Genomic DNA, 17,851 nt, shown 5'->3' on the forward strand with positions numbered 1-17,851 from the left:
TTATTTCGCTTATCAAATCCTACGATCTCTAATTATTTCTTTTCTAGTGCATGTTCCATTCTTATGATGTAACAATTAAACATAAATGCCATAAAAACCATTTGAGATATTTCTTATGATATTTTATTAGAATAAATAGTACAATAACTTCTCGCATCTAGTACTCACATGGTAATAATCAAGTGAAAGAGAAAAGAAAAAGGAAAATCAGATATTAGTTAGAGATGAGCAGCGGGGAGCGTCCCGGGAGTCCCTGGCATGACTAGATGGTGGTACGTGAAGAAAGCAGTTCTCAAGTCATCTCGGGGCTTCTCCTCCGCTTGGGCATTGGAGACACAAAGTTCAAGAAAGATGTCGGTAGGTCTGTCGTGGGCAGAATGGCTCAGGGAATTCCCTGAGTAATAGCTTCAGAAAGGACACTTAGGCTGGAACATGGCAAGAACAAGCTGATGGGAGCTTGTAGATGTCGATGAAGAGACCCTTGTAGGCATCACATGGGTCGAAGGAGAGGAGGCGGTGGTAGACGTACTTCTGGGTGCAGTGGCTCTTGTAGCAAGGGGCAAGGGCGCGGCAAGCGGCCTCTGGGAACAGGCAGGTCTCAAGACGAGCAGTCTGGGTGTAGTAGTGGACATCGTTGACGATCACACGCCATTTGCCCTCAACGTTCTGGGCACGTCTTGGCCTAGCATAAGCTACATCGGAGGGACAGATGTATCCTTCTGGACCTCCCCAGTGGGTGGCATCATATGGGGAGTCGCCAGTAGAGGCACCAGTGTAGTAAGAGTAGTCGAAAGCTTCCTCTTGTGCCTTGGTGACCATATCTACGAGATCGTCAGCAGATTGGTCAGCAACATCAGCGTACTTCTTGGCGAAGATGTGGTCAGCTGTGATAGCTCCCTTGATTTCATACTCAGGGTATTCTGCATCCTCCAAACAGTAGTTGAGTGTGGAGTTTACAGCACAGGCGGGAGTTGCTTTTGGATCACAGTATGAGTGCTTGTAAGCGGGTTGTTGATGGCCATAGGCAGGGCGTGGGTGGCCGTAAGCTGGTTGGTGTGGGTGTGGGCGTGCTCCCAAAACTATTCCGGCACACGCCAGAAGAACCGACTGCAATAAAGAAGAATTTTGATATTAGACATTCGAATATTCTGGAAGAGGTTGGTTTCTGTGAGACTCATGATCTAATTTTCCTGTATTGTCCTTCTTAATGTAATTTATCAGAACTGAAAAGCCCATTGTTCTAGTTTTGTGTTTTTATTGTTATAGAATTATCTTCTCTGGTTTATGGTTGGGAATCATTGCTGAAAATATTTCCCTAATAAATGAAACTTCCCATAAAACAAGGCCAAGACATATTTGAAAAATAAAGATATCTATTAATTGTACAAGAATCCTGTGATGATCATAAAATCCTTATCGTATACTTGATCAACAGATAATATACATGACAAACAAGATTTTTAAAGATATATAGATTCAAGGTCTTTAAGGAAAGATTTCCTCAAACTATAGGAAAAGTGAAAAGTAGAGATGTCACTAAATAAATCATTTGTAATTGAAAATGTATCTTCTCTGGATACCATGTGGACGTACCAAAGCAAGAGCCATAATGAGGCGATGAGATGCGAGAGTCAATGCGAAGTGATGATGGAGGAATTGCAGACTGTCTTTATAGGAACTCTCATGCAGTAGCCACGCCCACCTGTCACCTCAAGGATGGGATTTCAGAGGTGTCCCCTGAATAGGTGATTCTTCATTCTAATGAAAGAGAATGTTTGTTTGTTATTAAGGCAGATGCTCTTGATTCCAGCGCTTTACTCCTCTAAATTTTGTTTTTTTTTTATTGTTAGCTATCCATTTTCATTGTCTCTTTTTAAATTCTATTTGTTTTATTTTGGAAGGTGATGGTCTAAGCTATTATTTTACATTTTTTTTAAGGGGGGTGTAATTAATTATAGAATTATGAACTAATAACTGTGTTATATCCATTCAATCATAAATCACAGGTAATTTATATCTGAACTAAAAAGCTGAGGATCGAATCCTGGCTATAGTAGATTGAGTTTTTATCTTATTCTTTTAGTGTCAGATGAACTTAAATAATAATAATTTCACTGCTGTTTTATTTTTTTTGTATTATTAATTTCAATTTCAAAATACTACAAGTGAACTAATGACTAAGCTATCGCATATATATATTTATATATATACAGTGTGTTTGTGTGTATATATATACACATATATACATATATATATATATGTATATATATATATATATATATATATATATATATATATATATATATATATATATACTGTATATATATATATATATATATATATATATATATATATATATATATATATATATATATATATTGATATATATATACATACATATATATATATATATATATATATATATATATATATATATTTATAGATATATATATATATATATATATATATATATATATAGATAGATAGATAGATAGATAGATAGATATATAGGTGTATATATATATATATATATATATATATATATATATATATATATATATATATATATATATTTGTGTATACATGTATGGATAAATAAATAGATTTACAGTGTATATATATATATATATATATATATATATATATATATATATATATATATATATATACATATATATATATATATATATATATATATATATATATATATATATATGTATGTGTGTGTGTCTGTATGTGTATATATTTACTATCCCTAAAAAATATTAGTGATATAAAGAATAAAAGTATTATCTAACAAATAAACAGTTTACAAATAACGAGAAGTGTATGATACCATTTTGATGAAGGGCACCAGATAGACAGCACAAAATACTGAACGAGGAAGAGAAATGCAGCCTAGATAAAATGTTGTATGTTGATATCAAGTGATTACCATACATCACTACTATTAGACATTTGAAAGTAAAAAGGGGAAATGAATGTGCTTTTTGAAGAGATTATGAAATCTAGAGATAGATTTGAATAAGGTGTAATCTAGATTGTGACGAGAAAGTGTGTCAAAATAGAGATAGTGAAAGTGAAAGTCTTAAGTGTCCTAGTTCTGAGATAGTACGTTAAAATGAAAGATAGAGATTAATGACACTTAATCCTTTGAGTGTCATTGGATATACTCTATGTGCGGGGATTTTTATTTCCTTCAATGGCTTTGGACGTATTTCATTTATAGTAATTTCTCAGTGATTGTCTCTTTCTTTTATTTTTCACGCATATGAAAAGTGTATAGCATAACTGAAATTATATGTCAATGGAAAGGAAATTTAATCAGTTTTAGTATAAATAAACTTTTATAGTTTATGGTTTTTGTGATTAAATATGTTAAGTATTATGTCCCCAAAAAGTGTCTGTAGCTTTAGTGATGAATCCTTTTATAAAACAGTGAGATTCAAATTTATTTCTTAAATGTATTGGCGATGAACCTCCTATGCAGCTCTATAGAATTTTATTATTATCAAAGTTTTCTGTGGAGAGGGTTCTTTATGATTCAAATTGAAAATCTATTTTTTCTTAAAAATATGCATGTTTATAGCATTCAAGTCATTTGTATTGTCACACTGATTTTTTCAACAGGGTATTTGCGCTCTTTTCAAATATTTTGTTTGAAAGGTATAGAGGTCTTCTAGTATAGAGATTTTGTTTAAAATCAACCTTACTTCAACAATGATTTCTTGATTAATTACCTATACTGTATATCTTTACTCAATGACTCTCATAATTGAATACTACCAATATATATATATATATATATATATATATATATATATATATATATATATATATATATACATATGTATGTATATATGTATATATATATATATATATATATATATATATATATATATATATATATATATATATATATATATATATACATATATATATGTATAAAGATCCACAGGGGTCTTTTCCTAATGTGGTTCTAAATGATATCCACAACACTGATGCATTCTTAAAACATTAAAACTAGCTTGGTAATTGCTACCCAATTGATACTTCAAGCGCTGCATGATGCAAGGGACCCTAACCAGACTCATTGCCGTTCTTTTCTCATACTATCTTAGGCAAATCTTACCAACCGATCACAGTTATAATTAGTTCTTATCCAAGTAGTTTCGTAGGTTCTGTCATTTCCATACTTCTGGAACCTTGAGGTATCCACATGGAATCTAGTCTTACAGTACTTTCAGGCTTTAATCGAGGAACCTACCTAACAACGCTACCATTCAGTCATCAGCCTTTCGGGTATATAATGAACATTTGTGATCTATTTGATGATGTCATTACCCGTATATATATATATATATATATATATATATATATATATATATATATATATATATATATATATATATATATATATATATATATATATATATATATATATATATTTACATATATATACATATATATATATATATATATATATATATATATATATATATATATACATATATATATATATATATATATATATATATATATATAAATATATATATATATAAATTATTATGCAATTTAATTCTATTTGATGACCATGCTTTGATAAACAAACCAATAACCGACTTTGCCTTATTTAGTCTATCAACAAATTCATTTTCAAGATGTCTTTAATTTTTTAGAACTATGCTAAATTACCTAAAGTGGCCATATCATTATTGCGTTGATATCCCAATGCACATCCCTTGATTTAGCAATATTAACATGAAGACCACCAGTCCGTTAACTGATACACGCAAATCTGGCACATCTATAGCTAACAATACTATATCATCTATACAATAAAGATCTTCAAGGTAGCTACCATTACCCTTTTTGATTCTCGGCTGTCCTGCATATAACTAGTTTTATAACTACAACTCCATAAAAAAGATGGAGATGTGTATCCTTATGATACAGTTAGTGACACGGCATTTGCTTACCTTTATGTTTTTTTTTTTTTTTTAATAAGGCAATGATTATTTTCCAATGTTCGAGTCTCTGCTGTGTTTTTCATCCCTGGATCCTATATATACATCTCTTAGCTTTTGGTCAAAAGCTTTGTGTAATCAAGTCTGAAGGATGAAGCAGTGTACTTTAATCACAAATACTCTTAGTGGGATATCTTGAATAATCTGACTCCTCAACCCTCGTTTTTAATTTCAGCATTCTGTATGTCCTGAAATACCTCAGATTCTTTATGCTAGTATCTTTTTTTAAGATAAAGAGGTCTTGCACATACAGTATGTATAGCCAGTTTTTCTTCCAGTAATTAAGCACTAAAATAGCTATTCGGTATGATACCTTAGTTCATTTACAAAGTGCTCTTTACACCATTCTATTATCTTTTCTCCAGATTAAATGAGGACATCCCATGGCCCTTTACTGACATAGCTTCCTGTTTTTCATCCAGACCTGATCTAGGTTTTGATATTTCATCATTATCAAAAGAACGGGCAAATATTTGAAAAACTTTCCGTTTTCCAGCACCTGTTTCCCTCATAATTGTAGCCCATTCGTGAATACCATTTAAGTGAAAACACTATAAAAAGAAACAAAAGGGAAATATGTTTAAGATATTTTATTAGAATAAATAGTACAATAACTTCTCGCATCTAGTACTCACATGGTAATAATTAAGTGAAAGAGAAAAGGAAAAGGAAAATCAGATGTTAGTTAGAGATGAGCAGCGGGGAGCGTCCCGGGAGTCCCTGGCATGACTAGATGGTGGTACGTGAAGAAAGCAGTTCTCAAGTCATCTCGGGGCTTCTCCTCCGCTTGGGCATTGGAGACACTAAGTTCAAGAAAGATGTCGGTAGGTCTGTCGTGGGCAGGATGTCTCAGGGAATTCCCTGAGTTATAGTTTCAGGAAGGACACTTAGGCTGGGACATGGCAAGAACAAGCTGATGGGAGCTTATAAATGTCAATGAAGAGACCCTTGTAGGCATCGCATGGGTCGAAGGAGAGGAGGCGATGGTAGACGTACTTCTGGGTGCAGTGGCTCTTGTAGCAAGGGGCAAGGGCGCGGCAAGCGGCCTCTGGGAACAGGCAGGTCTCAAGACGAGCAGTCTGGGTATAGTAGTGGACATCGTTGACGATCACACGCCATTTGCCCTCGACGTTCTGGGCACGTCTTGGTCTAGCATAAGCTACATCAGAGGGGCAGATGTATCCTTCTGGACCTCCCCAGTGGGTGGCATCATATGGGGAGTCGCCAGTAGAGGCACCAGTGTAGTAAGAGTAGTCGAAAGCCTCCTCTTGTGCCTTGGTGACCATATCTACGAGATCATCTGCAGATTGGTCAGCAACATCAGCGTACTTCTTAGCGAAGATATGGTCAGCTGTGATAGCTCCCTTGATTTCATACTCTGGGTATTCTGCATCCTCCAAGCAGTAGTTGAGTATGGAGTTTACAGCACAGGCAGGAGTTGCCTTTGGATCACAGTATGAATGCTTGTAAGCGGGTTGGTGATGGCCATAGGCAGGGCGTGGGTGGCCGTAAGCTGGTTGGTGTGGGTGTGGGCGTGCTCCCAAAACTATTCCGGCACACGCCAGAAGAACCGACTGTAATAAAGAAGAATTTTGATATCAGTCATTCGAATTTTCATGAACATGTTAGTGTCTTTGAGACTTATGATCTAATTTTCTTACATTACCCTTCTAAATGTAATTTATCAGAACTGAAAACCCCATTGTTCTATTTTTGTGGTTTTATTGTTATAGAATTATCTTTTCTGGTTTGTGGTTGGGAATCATTGCTGAAAATATTTCCCTAATAGATGAAACTTCCTATAAAAATAAGATCGAGACATATTTAAAAAATAATCATATCTAATAATGTTACAAGAATCCCATGATAATCATAAAATCCTTATCGCGTAGTTGATCAACAGATAATATACAAGAGAAACGTGCGGATTTTTAAAGGAATTCTAGATTGAAGGTCTTTAAGGAAAGATTTCCTTAAACTATAGGAAAAGTGAAAAGTTGAGATGTCACTAAATAAATCATTCGTAATCAAAAATGTATCTTTTCTTGATACCATGTGGACGTACCAAAGCAAGAGCCATAATGAGGCGATGAGATGCGAGAGTTAATGCGAACTGATGATGGAGGAATTGCAGACTGTCTTTATAGGAACTCTCATGAAGTAGCCACGCCCACCTGTCACCTCAAGGATGGGATTTCAGAGGTGTCCTCTGAATAGGTGATTCTTCATTCTCTTGAAAGAGAAAGTTTGTTTGTTATTAAGGCAGATGCTCTTGATTCCAGTTCTTTATTCGTATATCTTTCGAGTGATTTTATTGTTACTTATTCATTTTAATGTTTTTTCTTTTAAATGATACTTATTTCCGTTCACAAGATGATAGTCTAGGCTATCCTTTAAGGGTTTTTTTTCGTTAGTTGGTTGTAAAATAATGAACTAATAAACGTGACTTATCGATTCAATCATAAATCACAGTTAATTTATATCAGAACTAAAAAGATGAGGTTTCGAATCCTGGCTATAGTAGATTGGGTTTTTATCTTATCCTTCTTTTAGTGTCAGATGAACTTAGATAATAATAATTTCAATGCTGTATTATATTTTCGTATCATTAATTTGAATTACAAAAATACTACAAGTGAACTAATGACTAAACTATCATTAGTATACATATATATATATATATATATATATATATGAATGTGTCTGTATGTGAATGTATATGCTATTCCTAAAAGTATCAGTGATAGTAAAGAATAAAAGTATTATTTAGCAAAATATCAGTTTACATATAACAGGAAGAGTATAATAGCATTTTGATGAAGAGAGCAAGATGGAAGACACAAAACACTGAATAAGGAAGAGAAATGCAGCTTAGATAAAATGTACTATGTTGATATCAAGTGATTATCATACATCGCTACTATTAGACATTTGAAAGTAAAAAGGGGAAATTAATGTGTGTTATTATCACTATTATTATTATTACTATCCAAGCTACAACCTTAGTTGGAAAAGCAAGATGCTATAAGTCCAAGGGCTCCAATAGGGAAAAATAGCTCAGTGAGGAAAGGAAATAAGGAAATAAAAAAAATGATGAGAATAAATCAACAATAAATCATTCTAAAAACAGTGACAACGTCAAAACAGATATGTCCTTTATAAACTATTAACAACGTCAAAGACAGATATGTCATATATAAACTATAAAAAGAATCATGTCAGCCTGGTCAACATAAAAACATTTGCTCCAACTTTTGAACTTTTGAAGTTCTACTGATTCAACTACCCGATTAGGAAGACCATTCCATAACTTGGTAATAGCTGGAATAAAACTTCTAGAATACTGTGTAGTATTGAGAGATTAAGAGATTAGGAAATCTAGAAATAGATTTGAATAAGATGTAATTTAGATTGTGGCGAGAAATTGTGTCAAAATAGAGACAGTGAAAGTGAAAGGCTTAAGTTATCTCAGTAGTGAGATAGTACATGAAAAGGAAAGATAGAGATTAATGGCGCAGTGTGGTGAAAGGCTTAACCCTTTGAGTGTCATTGCACATACTGCACTCTATGTCCGGAGATTTTTATTCCTTTCAGCGCCATTCGGCGTATTTAATTTACTGTGGTTTCCCGCGATTTACTCTTTCTTTTGTTATTTATAGCATAATTGAAATTATATGTCAATGGAAATGAAATTTAATCAGTTATATTATGATTAAATTTTTAGAGTTTATAGTTTTTGTGATAAAATACGTTAAGTAATATGTCCCAATAAAGTGTCTGTGACCTTAGTGATAAATCTTTTTATTAAATAGTGAGATTGAAATTCATTTATTAATTTATTGGTGAGGAACCTGCTATACAGCTCTATGGAAAACTATTATTACCAGTTTTCTGTGAAAAGGGTTCCTAATGATTCAAATTCAAAATTTATTTTTTTCTATGCATGATTATAGTATTCAGGTCATTTGTATAGTCACATTGATTTTTTTTTTCGACAGAATATTTGAGCTAAGTTTCCGAGTATTACATTTAAAAAGGTATAGAGGTCTTCTATCATATAGATTTTGTTTAAAATCGATCTTGCGTCAACAATGATTTCTTGATTAATTATGTATACTGTATATCTATACTCAATAATTCTCAAATTGAAAACCCATTTTTTTTTTTTTTTTTTTTTTTTTTGAAAAACCGAACTACAGGGGTATTTTCCTAATGTGGCTCTAAATGATATCCACAACACTGAAGCATTGATAAAACATTAAAAATACCCTGTTAACTACAACCTAATTAATGCCTCAAGCACTGCTAGGGCCCTTTACCAGAAGTATTGCCATTCTTTTCTCTTACTATCTTAGACACATCTTACCAACCGATCCCAGTTCCTTATTAGTTTTTATCCATTCTTCTGGAATCTTGAGGTGTCCACATAGAATCCAGTCTTACAATGTTTTCAGTCTTTATTCGAAGAACCTAGCCTAGCTAATGCTACCAGTCAGTCAACAGCCTTTCATCTATATAATGAACATTTGTGATCTATTTGACGTCATTACCAATATATATAAATATTATTAGGCAATTTAATTATAATTGATGACTATGCTTTGTTAAGCAAACCCATAACCTGCTTTGCTTGCTTTAGTCTATCAGCAAATTCATTTTCAAGAAATCTATAATTTTTTATAACTGCACCAAGTAACCTAAGGTGGCCATATCATTATTGTGTTAATATCCCAATGCACAGCCCCTGATTTACCTATATTGACATGAAGACTAACCGGTCGGTTAACTAATAGACGTAAATCTGGCACATCTATAGTCTTAAGAAGCTGGTCTAGTAAGAGAAAATATTTTATTCATGTATTTCATTTGTGTATTTAGGACACATATAGCCTGCTCGTAAGGTGAGTTCCTCTCATGTAGGTTTAAGTAAATGTATGTAAATTACATAAGACTTTCATCGTTCATTTAATTGTATTTTTCATTCAAGTCAGTATATGTAATTTACGTTATCTTTTTTCGAGAATTAACTTTTTCTTTCATGTATTTTCTTATGAAGTCTTATGTAATCTCGATTAGTTATGCTGTGTAACCCATACTAGATATGAACACGAGGGCTTTCGTCATGTTCATGAGGTATTACATCATGTTTATATTTTCACGCGGTTAGAATGTGCATTAATATTCAGGAAATAGATTACTCTTTTTTTTAAGGTTTCGAGGAGTAGGTTGGCGGAGGTAAATGAGAGAGGGTTGCCTTGCAAGCAAGGTTAGTTTCCCTGTTCGATTTACTTAGTTAGCAACCTTATCCCACTAGGCTTTGCCCCCAAGCTACGAGAATGATCTATTAGAATCATCTAGAAGTTTAAAGTCAATATATATATGCCCCTAGGAATGCATAAGCAGCAGAAGAGATCCAGCCTGTCCCATTGAAAGATGCAAAGTTTGTACGCCTCTCTCCTCCCAAGTGCATCAAGTGTGTGCCCTCTCAAACATGATTAACTATTTCTATCCAACATATATTGTGTGTAGCATGTTCAAACGTTGACGAATCCATTGACTGGTGATTTAAGTGTATTGTATTGATATAAATACTTGTTTAGCATAAATTTTTGTAACTGGCCTTGTGAGTTTAGGTTAAAACAGTAAGCTGTATTTAATCTGCTTATCTGTTCGGTAACCCCTTTTGAGCCAAAACACGTAAATGTATCAGTTATAATTATGTAAATCCTATTTAGTGTGTAATCATTAGAGTGTTAAAGTGTTAACTCTTTCATTAATTATCAAAATTAAATATTTGTGTAAAATTTAATTTACAGTGAAGCAAGTGATTATTCAATTTTCAGAGTGTAATATTTTCTTGTTTTAGTCTTAGGTTTTTGTTTAGATTCAATATTTCGAGTAATTTAATTTTGGTGTTAATTCTTTTTGCATTAATGTTGTAACTTTTTTATAGAATATATTTATTTTTGTAAAGTGTGTATTTTACGATCACCCATATTTCTTTACAATACTTGCTCGTAATCCCTGTTTAAAAATCAAAGTAAGAGGTTGTTTTAAATAGTTCTTATAAAATAATCACCCAGTCTTGTTTTGAGTGTACGTAAGAGACCTTTGGATATTCAGTGATTTTATATATTGTCGTCTGTGAGTTACATAATATTCTCAGAGCTCGGGTATTTTTCAAGTATGACAGATTTATGTAGAAATAAACAGGTGGGTTTGGAGCTCTGGATTTTATGTAATTTGCTAGCCATAATAATAGCTAGCAATACTATATCCTTTACACCATAAAGATCTTCGAAGTACCTACCATTACCTTTTTCGATTTTCTCTTTTTTGTGTTCGGCTGTCCTGTATACCGTGATGAGATTTTTTATTAAGGCTATGATTTTTTTTCCTAAAGGCACAGTCTCTCAGAATCTTCCAGAGCATTTTTCTGCTGACATAACTAAAAGCTTTTAAAAAATTTAAGAGTCACTTCAGATACATAATGTCTCAGCACACAAAAATTTACCATTGTGTTTTACATCCCCAGGATCCTGCCTATACATCTCTTAGCTTCTGCTCAAGAGCTTTGTGTAATCAAGTGTGTAGGATTAACCAGTGAACTTTAATCACAAATCCTTTTAGGGCGATGCGTTCAGTTGTTAGTTCCTCAACCCTCGCTTTTATTTTCAACATTCTGTATGTCCAGAAATAGCTCAGATTCTTTATGCTAGTATGTTTTTAAGATAAAGAGGTCATGCAAATATGTATAGCCAGTTCTTCCAGTAATTAAGCAGTAAAATAACTAATTGATATGATACCATAGTTAATTTACAAAATGCTCTCTACACCATTCTATCATCTTTTCTCCAGATTAAATGGGGTTATCTTAAGGCCCTTTTCAGGCATAGCTTGCTGTTTTTCATGCAAACTTGAGCTAAGTTGTGATATCCATCATTATCTAAAGAACGAGCAAATATTTGAAATAAATTTTGTTTTCAAGCACCTATTTATCTCGTGAATTGTAGTCCATTCTTGATTAACATTCAAGTGAAAACACTTTGAAAAGAAACAAAATGGAAATATGTTTAGGATATTTTATTAGAATAAATAGTACAATAACTTCTCGCATCTAGTACTCACATGGTAATAATTAAGTGAATGAGAAAAGGAAAAGGAAAATCAGATGTTAGAGATGAGCAGCGGGGAGCGTCCCGGGAGTCCCTGGCATGACTAGATGGTGGTACGTGAAGAAAGCAGTTCTCAAGTCATCTCGGGGCTTCTCCTCCGCTTGGGCATTGAAGACACACAAAGTTCAAGAAAGATGTCGGTAGGTCTGTCGTGGGCACGAAGTCTCAGGGAATTCCCTGAGTTATAGCTTCAGAAAGGACACTTAGGCTGGGACATGGCAAGAACAAGCTGATGGGAGCTTGTAGATGTCAATGAAGAGACCCTTGTAGGCATCGCATGGGTCGAAGGAGAGGAGGCGGTGGTAGACGTACTTCTGGGTGCAGTGGCTCTTGTAGCAAGGGGCAAGGGCGCGGCAAGCGGCCTCTGGGAACAGGCAGGTCTCAAGACGAGCAGTCTGGGTATAGTAGTGGACATCGTTGACGATCACACGCCATTTGCCCTCGACGTTCTGGGCACGTCTTGGTCTAGCATAAGCTACATCAGAGGGGCAGATGTATCCTTCTGGACCTCCCCAGTGGGTGGCATCGTATGGGGAGTCTCCAGTAGAGGCACCAGTGTAGTAAGAGTAGTCGAAAGCTTCCTCTTGTGCCTTGGTGACCATATCTACGAGATCATCAGCAGATTGGTCAGCGACATCAGCGTACTTCTTGGCGAAGATATGGTCAGCTGTGATAGCTCCCTTGATTTCATACTCAGGGTATTCTGCATCCTCCAAGCAGTAGTTGAGTGTGGAGTTTACAGCACAGGCAGGAGTTGCCTTTGGATCACAGTATGAGTGCTTGTAAGCGGGTTGGTGATGGCCATAGGCAGGGCGTGGGTGGCCGTAAGCTGGTTGGTGTGGGTGTGGGCGTGCTCCCAAAACTATTCCGGCACACGCCAGAAGAACCGACTATAATAAATAAAAAATTTAATATCAGAGATTTACATTATCATACATAAAGTATGTTTGTTTCAGTCATATATAATCAAGTGTTTCTCATTCACCTATGAAATATTTTTCTAAACTTTATTTTTTTTTTCTGTGCCTGTGATTGGCAGATTGTGTTTATTGCCGAAAATTATCCCCCCCCCCCCCAGTAACTTAACTGATCCATTATGGACTAACTTAAGAAAATATTACTCTTCATAGGACTCTAATGATATGTAGCTAAATCTATTATACCCAAAATTTCAAATCATCACAAAAATTATCATTAGTCAGCAGATAATATATGTGGGATTCATGAAAATTTGAATAGCCTTTTTGGATTCCAGTCCTTTAGGGACTCTGAAAAAACTATGACTAAATTGAAAAGCTTAGAGGTTATTTCATCTATTAACCCTTTCACTGTCAGTGGTGAATTCAATGAAACTTCTGATGTCGCAAAATCTTTGAAGATGAGAAAAATCCTAGCTTGTTGATATTCATTTGAAAGCTCTCATCAAGACCTTTTTATTGAATACCAACTTTTTATAGTTAGGTGATTTTAAAAGAGAGTTTCCTTTTTGCGTATTTTGACTATGACACCAATGGCAGTGAAAGGGTTAAACATACATGACAACAAACTACCAGATTCTATAGATAAATATAAATTTTGTTTTGTGATTAGATCACGTTCACGTACCAAAGCAAGAGCCATAATGAGGCGATGAGATGCGAGAGTCAATGCGAACTGATGACTGAAGATTAGGCTTCGGTCTTTATACTAGTGCTCATTCAGAAACCACGCCCACTAATCACATGAAGAAGGGTGTGGTTTGTGATGTGGCCTCTTGAATGGGAGATCTTCCTTCTATGGAAAGGGGAAAGTGTTTTTTTTATCATTTTGGTAGACGCTCTTAATTTCTGGTCATTAATTGCCTGTTTACTTATCTATTTATTCACTAATTCATTGATTTATTTATTACTTATTTGTTTATTTACCTATTTATGTTTTATTTATTTTACATATTTATGTTTCTTACTCTTTGCAGAAGAGTAGGTGCTGATGAAATAAATTCAATTGGGTGTGTGATATTACTGGGGTAACATTAATTCGATATTGGAGTTTATTTTTCGGAAAGTATAAAAAAATCACGCGTTATAAGAGCCTTACCTTATTGCCATATTTTTTGTTTGGATTCCCACAGGTCCCTCAGTGTGTGAGAGAGAGAGAGAGAGAGAGAGAGAGAGAGAGAGAGAGAGAGAGAGAGAGAGAGAGAGCCAGGCACTTGCTCTTTATTATGTAGTGGAGATTATCAAATAATTTGGAAGAGAAGAGGAAAATGTGATTTAGCCATGGTAGAAAAGTATGAGAGTACCATTGAGCCAAACCTCCTTAATAGAAGTGATGTTTTCATGTGAAATGGATTGATAAGAAAAAAAACTTACAAGTTATGTAGGTTATTTGCTTCGTAGTACAAAGAGAGTAAAAAGAAGTGTGAAAGTAGGATATGTGACAATTGATATTAATATAGAGATAAAAGTGTTAACTAAGACAAAACAAGAAAGAAATTTTATGACATTAAAATGGTTTCTCGATATTAATGTAATAAATGAAAAGATGTAATACCAATAATCTCTCATTTGAATGATTGTGTTAAGAGGGAGGGAGAGGTAATGGAGCTGGGGGAATGCATCGAAAGTCATTGATGGAGGGACTCATTTTTTTATGTTAGGGCAAGAAGGTAACTATATATATATATGCATATATATATATATATATATATGTACATACAAATTTATATATATATATATATATATTTATTTATATATATACATATATATACATATGTATACACTTGCAAATATATATATATATATATATATATATATATATATATATATATATATATTTATATATATATATAGTATATATACATATGTATACACTTGCAAATATATATATAATATATATATATATATATATATATATATATATATATATATATATATATATATATACATATATATATATACAATATATGTCGTACATATGTATATATATATATATATATATAGAGAGAGAGAGAGAGAGAGAGAGAGAGAGAGAGAGAGAGAGAGAGAGAGAGAGAGACCGTGCTCAGATCATCTGTTTGAGCTATGTTAAGAAATATCATTACCAAAAGAAATGGAAATAAGATATTTACATGATACTTTCAGATCAAACTTGTTCAATTTCCTGACGATAGGAGAGTTTTAAAATTAATCATTTGGGCACGGTAGGAGACTTTTCTTACTGGTGTAAATTTCTTCTAGAATTGAAAACGAAGAATTTACTGCATACTTTATTCCTTTGATTATGATCAGGAGGACGAGATTAACCAGCCCTATGAGTCAAGATCGACTCTTACGGAGCTGGCAATTCATTCCTTTAAGAGGCTGCCTCTGGTCAAAGGCTATACAGTAGAATTATCGACAGTGAAGTCACTGTCGTTGTCTTTATTTTCATGACCCGTTAACTGGGGTACCATTCACCGAGACGAATAAAATGTTTACTGACTTTTCATCTTAGGGTTGTGGTAGAAAAGTGGTAGCGCCCTTGCCTGGTGATTGCCAAACTGGGATTCGAGTCCCGCTCAAACTCATTAGTTCCTTTTGTCGCTGAAACCTCCCCGTCCTTGTAAGCCAAGGACGGGGCTTTTGGGGGAGCCCATCTGCTGAGTCATTAGCAGCCATTGCCTGGCCCTCTCTAGGACATTTTTGGGGGGAGAGGGGCTTGGGTGCTCATCATGTGTATATGGTCGGTCTCTAGGGCACTGACCTGCTTGATAGGGCAATGCCACTGTTCCTTGCCTCTGTCATTCATGAGCTGTCTTTAAACCTTTACGCAAGAATACAGCTTCCAACCATTCAACTGAAGTACCGACAAAGCATCCCAATTACATTTGCACCTCACCGCAAGCATTTGCCATAAGCGAAAACAGTACCTACTTAAAGCCATACATCATCTGCTACTAATGTGGTCCGCTAATAACCTCGTTTTCTGTTAAACACAGCCATTTCTTACGACGCATCCCCCAAGAGTCAACCTTCACGTATGGTTGATCACCAACCGCATAACACACTCTCACTGCATGGCTTGAGTTTTCCTTTCGATCTATGGATGTTTAGAGTTCTATTTTTACCTGAGGTTACTCTTCGTGAAGTAAATTCTTTCTGGATATCGATATAATTAACGTGGGTGCTTCTCTTGATAGTTCCTGGAGTTAATGATAGTAAGTTTAACTATAAGTTGAAGGGGAACGCTTTGAAAACGATTTTGCTCAAGCGTTATTTTCAATTTGATTTCCTGGTTTTCAAGATCAAGTTTTTATTCAAAAGCGCCAAAAATTACGTTGATCATTAAGAAATTAAAGTTTCATTGCCTAAGAGAGAGAGAGAGAGAGAGAGAGAGAGGAGAGAGAGAGAGAGAGAGAGAGAGAGAGAGAGAGAGAGAGTGAGAGAGAGAGAGGTCTCTAGCATATGATTTTGATGGATAAAGACAACCGCTTCCAAAATAACGTTGAACAACAAGAAATTTAAGTATTATTACCTAAAAGAAATTTGGAAGAGAGAGAGAGAGAGAGAGAGAGAGAGAGAGAGAGAGAGAGAGAGAGAGAGAGAGAGAGAGAGAGATCTAATTTGTCTACTTGTTTGTTATTATATTGCATAGAGAGAGTTTGTCTACTTTTTTGTTATTATATTGCATAGAGAGAGAGAGAGAGAGAGATCTAATTTGTCTACTTGTTTGTTATTATATTGCATAGAGAGAGTTTGTCTACTTTTTTGTTATTATATTGCATAGAGAGAGAGAGAGAGAGAGAGAGAGAGAGAGAGAGAGAGAGAGAGAGAGAGAGAGAGAGAGATCTAAATGGGCTACTCTATGTCCTTGTGTTCTTGTCTTGTGTTTGTTGTCGATTATATTTTCTTGAAATCTTTCTGTTTTGGCACATCTAAATGAGATCAAAGGCTGTTTTGCAAATCTAATGACGCAATTCCCTTCACTAACTACCGTAATAATCTCTGTAATGCTGCATGACAAGAGACTGATGGTGAATGTATGTGGTGGGGACATGTAGGTGACGAGATTGATGTGGCTTAGGGGAAATGCTAAGTCGGCTTCTTGATGGCCATATTACTGCGAGTTGCGGTCTAATGTCAACATTCATTTAGATTCGCTTTCCTTAAGAAAGATTTGTTCCTATTTGAGTGGGATATTTTTTTCCGATATGAGCTTAAATTGGCTTTATATTGGAGTTTAACGGATGGTGATTGTACAATTATACAATTTATACAAAGGGGCAACATTGTCTCAGATGAAAGCTCACAAAAATATGTTTAACATTTTCTTATAAAACATCTAATAATAAATAAAGTACTAAATCAATCGGCAATACGGGCATGTGATGTAAGAATAGATATGATGACAGGAATTGCACTAAAATCATCTTATCCTAGTTACACTTTCTTTTTATAATTTAACTAAATACATACGCAAATATGCCATCATAAGAATTTTGTACAAATAAATAATCCTGTCCACAAACACACAGAAATAAAAATAAATAAAAAATCCTGTCCACAAACACACAGACAAATAAATAAGCAAATAATCTTGCACCACCACATTACAGCTAAAATAAGGCTTGGGTATAATAGGAAATTAGTTGATTGTACTATTTCCTTAAGCATACAAGTAGGAACCACT

The 17,851-nt window shown here is 34.2% G+C and overlaps 3 protein-coding genes across 3 annotated transcripts; all 3 read right to left on the bottom strand.

Moving 5' to 3' along the window:
• Positions 1-156: 156 nt before the first annotated feature.
• Positions 157-1,630, bottom strand: LOC137629134 (neurotrophin 1-like). The gene is made up of 2 exons (XM_068360405.1): positions 1,594-1,630; positions 157-1,107 (listed from the first exon to the last, which is right to left on the bottom strand). Exons 1-2 carry the CDS (start codon positions 1,606-1,608, stop codon positions 421-423), a joined length of 702 nt encoding a protein of 233 aa, XP_068216506.1. The 5' UTR covers positions 1,609-1,630; the 3' UTR covers positions 157-420.
• A 3,989-nt stretch (positions 1,631-5,619) lies between these two features.
• LOC137629135 (neurotrophin 1-like) lies at positions 5,620-7,130 on the bottom strand. Its single transcript, XM_068360406.1, has 2 exons — positions 7,093-7,130; positions 5,620-6,601 (listed from the first exon to the last, which is right to left on the bottom strand). The coding sequence occupies exons 1-2, from the start codon at positions 7,105-7,107 to the stop codon at positions 5,915-5,917; spliced, it is 702 nt and encodes a 233-aa protein (XP_068216507.1). The 5' UTR covers positions 7,108-7,130; the 3' UTR covers positions 5,620-5,914.
• A 4,995-nt stretch (positions 7,131-12,125) lies between these two features.
• Positions 12,126-13,859, bottom strand: LOC137629136 (neurotrophin 1-like). Its single transcript, XM_068360407.1, has 2 exons — positions 13,808-13,859; positions 12,126-13,092 (listed from the first exon to the last, which is right to left on the bottom strand). The coding sequence occupies exons 1-2, from the start codon at positions 13,820-13,822 to the stop codon at positions 12,406-12,408; spliced, it is 702 nt and encodes a 233-aa protein (XP_068216508.1). The 5' UTR covers positions 13,823-13,859; the 3' UTR covers positions 12,126-12,405.
• Between the last annotated feature and the right edge of the window lie 3,992 nt (positions 13,860-17,851).

This window comes from Palaemon carinicauda, chromosome 37, assembly GCF_036898095.1.
Source record: "Palaemon carinicauda isolate YSFRI2023 chromosome 37, ASM3689809v2, whole genome shotgun sequence".
Taxonomy (NCBI): Eukaryota; Metazoa; Arthropoda; class Malacostraca; order Decapoda; family Palaemonidae; genus Palaemon; species Palaemon carinicauda.